This window comes from Pholis gunnellus (genome assembly GCF_910591455.1).
Source record: "Pholis gunnellus genome assembly, chromosome: 7".
Classification (NCBI taxonomy): domain Eukaryota; kingdom Metazoa; phylum Chordata; class Actinopteri; order Perciformes; family Pholidae; genus Pholis; species Pholis gunnellus.
In genome coordinates this window covers 12,555,062-12,565,561 of record NC_136533.1, presented here as the reverse complement: position 1 = coordinate 12,565,561, position 10,500 = coordinate 12,555,062, and the positions used below count along the sequence as shown (strand labels likewise).

The 10,500-nt window shown below is 40.1% G+C and overlaps 1 protein-coding gene across 1 annotated transcript; it reads left to right on the top strand.

Moving 5' to 3' along the window:
* Positions 1–521: 521 nt before the first annotated feature.
* gnrhr4 (gonadotropin releasing hormone receptor 4) lies at positions 522–9,810 on the top strand (the record flags this gene model as incomplete). Its single annotated transcript, XM_079162585.1, has 3 exons — positions 522–1,037; positions 9,045–9,249; positions 9,347–9,810. The coding sequence occupies 3 exons, from the start codon at positions 522–524 to the stop codon at positions 9,808–9,810; spliced, it is 1,185 nt and encodes a 394-aa protein (XP_079018711.1).
* Between the last annotated feature and the right edge of the window lie 690 nt (positions 9,811–10,500).

The following is a 10,500-nucleotide window of genomic DNA, read 5'->3' as shown; positions in this document are numbered from 1 at the left end:
TTTCTCTCTCTTCGGGATAGTAAATAGGCAAGTAGACCTTTATACCTTTATTAAGAGGAAGCGATGGATGTGGAACCGTTAGAAAATCAGAAGAGAAGGAGGGTTAAAAGTTCATCAAATAGCACTTAAGTACTGCGTCGTTATTTCCTCACCTGAGAATGTTTAGTTATGTATTTTTCTGATAACTCCTATGCTTTATTATATACTATATACAGTTTGTGTGATCACTTTGCATGCTTCTGAATATCACATAAGCTAAACGACGTGGTGGTCTTTTGTTGTGCGTAAAGCTGCATGTGCCTTTCCTACAGAGCTGTTTAAACGATGTTACCGGTGCCACTAACGATCCGCGCCGGTGCCTTGCGGCATGTATACACACCAGCTTAAAAACCGAACCAATGCATGCCCTCTTCTCTCAGGTACACTGTTGAAGTTCCAGTCAGAGTGAGATGGAGAAGACAGACACCGCCTAGGAGTATCCGAGATAATTGCCTTGTATTTGTGCCTCCCGTTAGTTAATTATGTTCCACCAGCTGACGGATCAGACAGTGAACGGCAGCTGTCAGGGAGCCGCCTCAGCCTGCAACAAGAGCGCCGATGGAGACGCGCTCCAGCTCCCCACTTTCTCCACAGCGGCGAAAGTCAGAGTCATCATCACATTCAGTCTGTGCGCGGTTTCAGCTGTGTGCAACTTGGTTGTGCTGTATGCTGCCGGCAACGGCGGCAAGCGCAAGTCGCACGTCAGGATCCTCATAATGAACCTGACCGTGGCGGACCTGCTGGTGACTTTCATCGTGATGCCCGTGGACGCGGTGTGGAACATCACGGTGCAGTGGCAGGCGGGAGATGTCGCCTGCAGGCTGCTGATGTTCATGAAACTGGTGGCGATGTACTCCTGCGCTTTTGTAACTGTGGTCATTAGCTTGGATAGACAGTCTGCCATTCTCAATCCTCTGGGCATCAGTGAGGCCAAAAGGAAAAGCAAGATCATGTTGACTGTGGCCTGGACGATGAGTGTAATCCTCTCGCTCCCTCAGGTAGGAGAAAAACACATTTAGTTTGCTCTGCCACTCATCCAATACTTACACACACAAACACTCTGTGAGCCCTCTATATACACTCATATGATACTCATATGAGGCTTCTTGACACATGACAGCTGGTGGTTGTACACATCTCCCATCATAGTTTGATTTGAAGGACAATGAAACCTTGTTCAAAAAGCACACAGAACACTGCCAGTGTGCTTTCCTGTAGTGAATCCATCTTGTTTAATTTAGCTGAAAAGAGAGGTGAAGGTTAATTAGATAATTGGTTAGGTCTGCAGGAAACATTTTGAAACAACACTGAGGTAATCAAGGCAAAAAAATAAATAACACTTATGTATGCAACTGTAGTAAATGCGGCTGGCTCACTCAATCTATTAAGATATGCATCTACTTTTACAGCAAAACAAGTGCATTTTGTCTACGTGTTGTGCTCATTTAATTAAGTTGTATTGTTAATTACAAGTTGTGGGAAGCTTCACAATACTTAAGATTGATATTGATATGATTTTGCGCCAGAACATTTTCAAGCACAAGGTCCTAGTCACTGGCTGCTGAACGACATATCAGAAATTCACAACTTGAATTGATTTTACCGGTTGAACACAAATGAGGCAGCAGCCTGCATGAATACAAGTGGATATCTAAGCAGGTAAAGCATGTTTTGAAGGGATCCTTGACCCAACAGGCTCGCAGGAGGGTTGCAAGTATCATGGATGCTAATCAAGTACCTCCTCAGCTGTGAGATCACCTTCATTTCCTCAACCTCATAGTGCGACTGGACCACACTGGGTCGAAAGAAGTGAATATCTGACAACTCAACCTCTCACATGGACACAGAGGTCATGTCATCTATATTCTTTCTTGGAATTTGGGGGATTTTAAATTCTTGAAGAGATAAATTACATTTTGTGAGTTTTCAAGAGAGTTGGTATCTTTAAATGTGTCCTCCCTAAAAATATGGCAGTACAATAATGTGAGACGTTATTATATATGTGTATATATGTATATATACTGTATATGTATGTATACTGTATATGTGTACTGTGTATATGTATATGTGTATAATTTGATAACTCACTATTTCAGAGTTTTTTTTATGGTTTACGTTCACGCTCATTCAGAATATAGTTTGTGAGACGTTTTCTTTCACCTGTGTGTAAGAACATGTCAGAGGACTTTTTGTCAACTAAGAATTGGGGAGAGATGACTAAAAAAGTGTTGACATGAAAGGTGAAAAGAAAAGTCCAACTGAGAGCTGTGTATACAATAAAGCCAGACTACAGTTATCAATCTGTCTAGTCTTGAAGTCAAATCAGTTGGCATTAGGAAATAAGGAGAAACTGTGCCCAAAAATGGGAACTTATTTTATTTATAGATTTTTGACTATGTTGTTATTCTAATTCTTATTCATTGCATTCCTGCACCCTTTTTATTGAAATGCAAATGTAAGGCTCAGGCATTTTTGAAGACTCAAGGGCCTTTTTCATTTTTGATTGAGTAGTCTGAGACATCTCTCACTTTCTTTGCAACGCTAAGTTAGAACAAACAGATTTAATTAAACCTCTTTGTTTGGAATTGCCAAGACAAATCATTGTAGGCATCACTTTTTTGTATTTTTTTTCTACAGCTTTGTTGAATAGCTGCATCTAACATCTGTAACTCGGGGTCAGATTAGAATTTCATCAGAATCACGTTTGGCATCAGTATTACTGTGAAACAGTTACAAGTAATGTTGCAGATTCCGTGACACTACAGCTAACCTACATGTGATGTTGCCTGATTTCGAGTTTTTTTAACCTTCATCTGACACAGTCTGGATTTAGTTCCTGAATGTAAAAATGAGTAGCCTGGCAGATGTGACAAAGGAAGACAATTGGCACATGTATCCCTTTTTCTATAGATTCATGAAGGAATACACCGTCCAGTCTTTGTTGCTCCTGCTGCTTTGCATTTGAAGCCTTTTCTCAGTGAAGCAGCAGAGATGGTGGCTGCAAATATAAGGTTAAAGTGTCCTCTCTATTCACAGACTGTAAGATTGGCTGATTGGCTAAAGAGTAGTCTAATAAGTGCCAATATTTCATGACAAACGCTTTTATACAGCTGCACTCTCTCACGGCAGGGAGCTTCCAAGAACCAAGGAGCTCTCAGAAATCCCTCTCTGATTAAAAGCTTCTGCAAAGGTTCTTCGGATGGCAAAGAGTTATCTCTAAAACCGTTTGTCTGTTTACTTTTGAGCTTTTGAAAATCAAAATGGGACTATAGCCCTCGAAACCTGCAGTGTGTGTCATCAGACAACATTCAGATCAAAATGAAACCCACAGCCTTTGACGGATGCACAGAGACGACTTCTATTTACAACCTTTGCGTTATTGGCAAAAGGATGATGTGAACAATTGGACCTCAATAATTTATGATGCATCACTTCTATCAGCTGAGTTACAGCAATAATAGCCATAGTTCCAGTAATGTAAGTTTAAAAACAAAAGGTGTACTGTACCGATGGAAATCTGGCTTCTCTACTGCCTATTGTTTGTACAAGATTGTCTTTAGAATTGGCTGCTTTAAAATGTTCAATGACAACATTTTTAGAATAATTGTTTCCCACATTATCATTACTTGGCAACTAGAGTATGATTGATGTGAAGGAAATATTGTGGTTATGGAAAAATAACTATACTTAAGATATGTTTAAAGCGGCTATTATAAGTATTTTTCATATCAAATGAATATTTAGGTAAAAGGTGTCGCTCATAACGAGATACTCACAGAGAATTATCACCAACTCTGCAGTTCTCCTCTTTTTGGAGTTTTTAGTGTCTTACAGCTAATTCTTTTTGGTTTTAGGGTTTTTCTCTCTTTTTAGCAACAAACTCTGATAAACCACTGTGCGCTATACCTGCCCAACACCAAATGGCTGAAAGACAAAGTTAGCGACAAGCTGGTGAACATAGTTGAGCATTAAACTTCTCTCAGGAGTTGCTTTTGACCAAAACAGTGGTTAAAAAGAGACAATATTTGGTTTACAATCATCAGGTGGACACAAAGCAAAACTCCAAATGAAAGTTTCTTTTTGTATGCTGGATGGGTAGTTAAGCAACTACTTGTTGAAAAGTTCACCTGGTCAACCTCATAAGGTGATTGTATGCCAGTGTTGTGGTTACAGCTTCTTTCTGCTGTCCCCAAGTGGCTGAAAAATCAGTTAAGCAACTTGAAATGCTTTGTTGCTTTAGGTGAGGATCATGGTTACAGCAAACAAAAGCAAATATTACATGGACATCATGACTCTGGGCTGAAAAGCACAAGCACAAGAAAAAAAATACTGATAATATGGAGACATATCTCAGCAAAAACAAAGTTGATTCAGGCTCAGTTTTGCAGCAGAGTGCATCATTATCCAGTTAAGCAGCTGATCAATCGCTTACTATATCTCTGGTGTAGCTGGTAACTGGTATCAACTAGCCCTCAACACAAGTCCTTACAATTATTATTTCTGGACAGCACTGTGATGAAGAACGGGAGGATGAGAGAGATGACACTTCGAAGCACATGTAAAATACCAAGCCCAGCTGATATTTAATCATCTGTATTACCACCAGATGTAATACTGAGGCTGCTGGAGCACTAGGCTGAATATTGGATATGAGGAATATCTCATTATCTCGCCACAAACCTGCCATTGTCTCTACTGCGAAAGGTCACTGGATCAAATCTCCACTTACTAATTTAATATTGTTGTACAGGATAAAAAAGCCGGGGTTGTTATACAGGTGGCTTTCTCCTTTAGACAGTTTTATATATAAGCCACCTCTACTGCGAGCTATGCACCTGTGTCTGTAGGAATATTGATAAAACAATGCTTCTTCAATGCTTCAGGGTGAACCACCCTGTGACATGACACCTGGGGACCCTCAAGCAATGAACATTATGTCCAAAACATTCTGCCATAGAGAGGCAGCTTGAAACAAACGGGAAAACTGAACGAGATCAGGTTCTGTAGCTCCACACACTTCAGTGGTAAATAAAGTGAAATGTTTTTTGATCAAAAGCGAAAGTGTTCAGTTATTTAAGGATTTCTTTGATTGTGGAGAAGCTCACACAGATGTAGTGGGTAAAGATGAAATGCCTTTAAGCTTTCTTTGTTATCTCCGGCAGACGTAAGCCTGGGATGAGGTTATCTGTGTGTGTGACTGTGTGAGTCTGTGTGTCCACGTGAGTGTGCACCTCTATGTTCGTTGTCCACTAATCTAGCATTCGGCTGCAGCAAACTGCATTCAGTTTTCGGTGAACAGTAATGGCTGCATGCTCAAGGACCTCTCGTGGTTGCGGTGACTTACACTTTCTTACCTTTTATTGCTTTTTTTAGTCTTATACGGCCATTGACTCTCTGCTTGCTCCTCACTCACCACCCTTAACAGGCCCTTATATCCAACCCCCAGGTCGCTACTCTGCGTACACTTTTATCGTTTTGGATATTGTGTTTGGCTAAAAGCTAACGGAACTACACACGCTGCGGAGTACCTCTAAGCCGCTGCTCTGCGGCTCACTTTTATTGTTTTTTTCAGACAGTGTGTTTGACTCACAGGTAACTTAACTACCAGTGCATATATTATCATTTTCTTCAATCTGAAAGGATTCTTTTGGGTTCAAATGCTTGTTAACCCAAAAGACACAGCAGTGCCTCCACTCTGGCTTCCGAGAGCTTTTTTTCTTACTTACACCCTCGTCACTTTTGACGTTTGTGTCACATTGTAGATAGTGATGTGCTGTAAATATTTCTGTCACCATCAGCTGCCTGTTTTTTTCCTCTGTCATCTGATTACAGGAGGCATGAAACCTCCGGAAGATTTAAGGTGCCAGGAGTGAGAGATCGATTGATCAATCCATTGGTTTGCAGTATAGTACAGTACTCAGTACCTGTTCCTACAACCGGAACACATCAGTGTTTTCCTCAATATTCATGTCGCATTTCTTAGTGATTGTGTAAATACAGAAGCCTTTCAGAATAATTTCCTAGATTTTGTCTCACAAATTTAGAATGTTGATTGTGTATAATTGGAGGCTATATATATATATATATATATATATCATATATATTGTAATGTCATGAGAGGTCAATATAGCAGGCTAGGGTGGGGTGGTGCAAGGTCATTAATAAAAACAGGTAAAAATCAACAATTCCCAGAAAAAGGTCAAGGTTTATTCTTCTTTAACCAACTCAAAAAGTCCAAAACAAACAAAAAGCGTCCACGAGGAGATAAGGCTTTGTTTGACTGAACAGTATTAACAAAAACTCAACTTAGGGTGTCCTCGATTTCACCGGCTACCAGGTCTTCTTCCTCTGGATCCTACTCGGTCTGGTTCAACACTTTTCTGTACGCCGTCCTCGGAGCTCCCTCCAGTCACGTGCTCTCTCTCCAGCAAACTGGTTTCTATCTAGTACTATTGTTACAGTATTCACATATCTGTGTCTGTTACTCATGGTCACTATAACAATGTAGGATAAAACATTATATCTGTAAGCAGAGGGTGAACTAGTTCTTAAATGTTGTAATTGGGATATTGGGATTGTTATACTGGACTCTGTGTATTCACTCGCCACATCTGAAACTGCTGTAACATGTGAGATCTACTGCAGCTCTGAAGCACCAGATACAAACTCCAGCAATACAAACATAATTTATGTTGGGGTCAACCCCAACTCTTGGTACGACTCGTGGTATATGTAGGTCATTTAAAGTGAACATACTTGAAAAAACACATATTCTTTAATCTCTTACAGTAACACTTTGCCTGTTTTATGTAGCGTTAAGAATGTAGAAACTTATTCTACAGTATGAGCTTGTTCCAACATTTGATCAAAGCTGCAGTATATGATATTTTCTCTGAATGAAATATTTAAACCCATTTGGCTACACTGCTCCATCAAATATAAATGTTCACCATGTTTTGAGTATCAGTTTATACACATTATTTTCAGATCAAGCATGACATATTTTGTATTTGTCTTCTTCTCTAGAATGAAAAATAGAGTTCTGTGAGTTGTAGCATACTTGGGTAATTTTCTTCTGAATAAGAGTGAGAGACAGTTGGGTCATAGATATTACAATCATTAGCAGACACTTTTATCCAAAGTGACTAACAATTCAGATTCTATCACATTTCTGCTACGGGAGCAAATGTTAAGTGGCTTGCTCAAAGACAAATCAACATGCGACTAGCAGAGCCGGAGCCGGGGATTGAACTGCCGATCCTCTAGATTGAAGGGCGGCCCTGCTCTCCACTTAGCCACAGTCGCCCACGTTGTAAAGCGCATCACTCAGCAGGTTATTTACAGCTTTCAAAACCATATCCTGAGACAGAGACATTCCTGTTATACTCACATGAATGTATTTCCTTTTATTTTGAAAGAAAGAAAAATAAGTATAATGTGGTCATTCAAAGATCCATATACTGATAGTATGCTGGAGGAAAAACACATTGCTCATAAAGCAGACAGCAATTGGCACATGTACTGTTCCTGAGTGGCAGTGGCTCAGCTGTTGAACAGCTCAGCCTTTGCAGTGCGTTCATCTTCAGATTGATTTCTGACAGCCTCAAACAAACTGCACTAAATGTCTTGATGAAAAGAAATAGCCAGGAGCAATACTGCTGATATTTTGTATTTTCTCAGCTGACAGGCTGCAAGGTCTTCTTAAAATGCAACTTGTGCCTTAGCCTTAAGACTTGCACCACAGTGGAGTGCTCAGTTTAAATTATATCATGTTTTCTTTTATGAAAAAACATCATAAAACTGATTTGACATTTAGACCCGACCTTAACCATCAAACATCTGAAACGTATAAGAAGTAAAACATGCATAGAGGAATCGGTTTGCACATATAGTATGTTATCTTCTGCTCATAATGTCCTTTTGTGTTTTTGGCCTGTTTTTGTGGCCCCAGATTAAATTGATTTTTTTCCCATTTTGTGTTTTCCTAAACAGGAACTCATGCTAGCGAGACAGTGTCATGGGAGGCAAAACAATGTTCTGTTGTGTTTTTAACATTTTTGATATGAGAACACAATTGGCCATCAAATTAATTTAGGCGCTTTAGAGAAAACCCAGAACTGGGTTTATTTCTCTGGGGTTGCTTTAACAAACCACAAGAATTGCAATTACTGGCCTGTACTTTAATAGAGGATTGGACGTTAGCCACAGTAAATACAGTGTTTCAGGAGCCCAGATGTCTCAAGGGATCATCTTTCCAACAAGATAAATTTATTTTCTTTTTCTTTTTTTGTCACAGCTTAAGGCTTTTTTTGTCCAAAGAAATATGTGAAACGTAGATCTTTTTCTCTGACGTCCGCACCTTCGTCAGTCTCTTTAGCGTTTAAAAATGTCAAGGACATATTCATTATCCACATCACGATCAGACTCTCTTTTCCTTCTGATTTTTATGGAAAGACTTTCATAAAAAAACAATTGACTGCGCCCATAACGGACATGACTGATTGGAAGTGGGGCAGCACACAATCAGCTATGAATGCTCAAAATCTCTAAATTGTGCGTGAAGGTATGTCCGTCTTTTACAGACACTGGCTGAATACACAACCATGACTGTGCAGCTGTATACAAGAAATATTAGGATATTTTTACTGAATCAGCCAAGATGCACTTGGAACAGAAAATAATACAAGATGAAAAAATGTGTGATCTAGAATTTATTAATACATTTTTATTTTATTTGTATGAAGCTTATGGAGGTTCTATTCCTGTTCCACATGTAGTTTGCCAAATCTACAGTATGATAATCATGCAATATAATGATATTACAGAATTGCTGCTTCCACAGACTGTGTTCCATAAGATCATCTGACCAATCAATAATCAGTTTCTGATCAAATACTTCCAGACAGTTGTTGCTCCAAGCCTCTTCTCTCCTCGTATCCTCCATTCTGTCTGTCTGACTCATTTAGACTTATGACTAAGCAAAACTCTTCTTCTCTTTAATGCAGATGTTTATATTTCACAATGTGACCATCACAGTCCCGGAGAACTTCACCCAGTGCACCACCCACGGCAGCTTTGTCCAGCACTGGCAGGAGACCCTCTACAACATGTTCACCTTCGTGTGCCTCTTCCTCCTGCCTTTGGTTATCATGATCTTCTGCTACACACGGATTCTCATTGAGATATCCAGCCGCATGTCCCGGGGTAACCGTAAGTTTCACACTTTCTTCAAAATCTGCCGTTGAAATATATTTGCTGAGACTCAAAGAGTCGTGCGTGACAAAGATGATGTTCTCTTCTCCTCCAGTGCGGTCTAGAGATATTCATCTCCGCCGCTCCCACAACAACATCCCAAAAGCTCGGATGAGGACTCTTAAGATGAGTATCGTCATCGTGACGTCATTCATCGTCTGCTGGACCCCGTACTACCTGCTAGGCCTGTGGTATTGGTTATATCCTGAAGTAATGGAGGAAACAGTCTCTCATTCACTGACACATATGCTGTTTATCTTTGGCCTCTTCAACGCCTGTCTGGACCCCATCACTTATGGTCTGTTCACCGTTCGTCTTCACCAGGGTCTTAAGAGATGCTGTAAGACATCGAACACACGGCCTGAATTAGAAAACAATACTTGCCTTGTACACATGACTCACCTCTCAACTCGGAAGCAGATTGCGTCAAGTGTCAACAATACAGACGTAGAGGAGGGAAACGAAAACAATAGCACAAAGAGTGGTTCAAGGCCAATCCTGCCAGTGAGCAAGATGTGATGGTTTAAAGAATTTCAATGGAAAGATTCTCTGCTCTTAATAAGTGTTGAGCTCAGTCTTTCTCCAGAGATGACAGCTATAGTTCAATGATCAAAAAAATCAAGTGTTGTTTTGTCAGAAGAATCTTTTCACTTTTGTTTCGATGGTGTAATCGATGGTGTATTATAGCTCTGCCCTGGTTTGTTCATCCCGCATCTTGGACGCCACTGATCAGATTTTGACGAAACGCTGCAGAGCGATGCATGCAGCGTTCACAATAATCACCATGATTGGCTGACGGTGATCCTGTACATCACACAGAATGTCTCGCACGCTGCTGATCCGATGTTCATGAAGCTTAAAGACTTGTGTGGGAAAGTTCAATTCAAGTAGAACTGATGACAAATCTGCTTGGTGTTACCATAAATGGACTGAAAATGCCTTGCACCCATTTGTTCGAGCACCACTCTTGATAACAGTGGGTTTTAAACTAAAACTTTGATTCACAGGTTGAAAGCCAGTCACACTCCGGGACACACACACACACACACACACACACACACGCTGTTGCACACTCAACAAACAAACACAACATCTGGGTCTTACAGGGCGGATTTCAAGACGTCGTATTATTTCATGTGTCAAAGAAACCACAGAAACAAAAAATGTGTTTATTTGATTTAAGATTATCAGTTGATTATAAACTTGTAT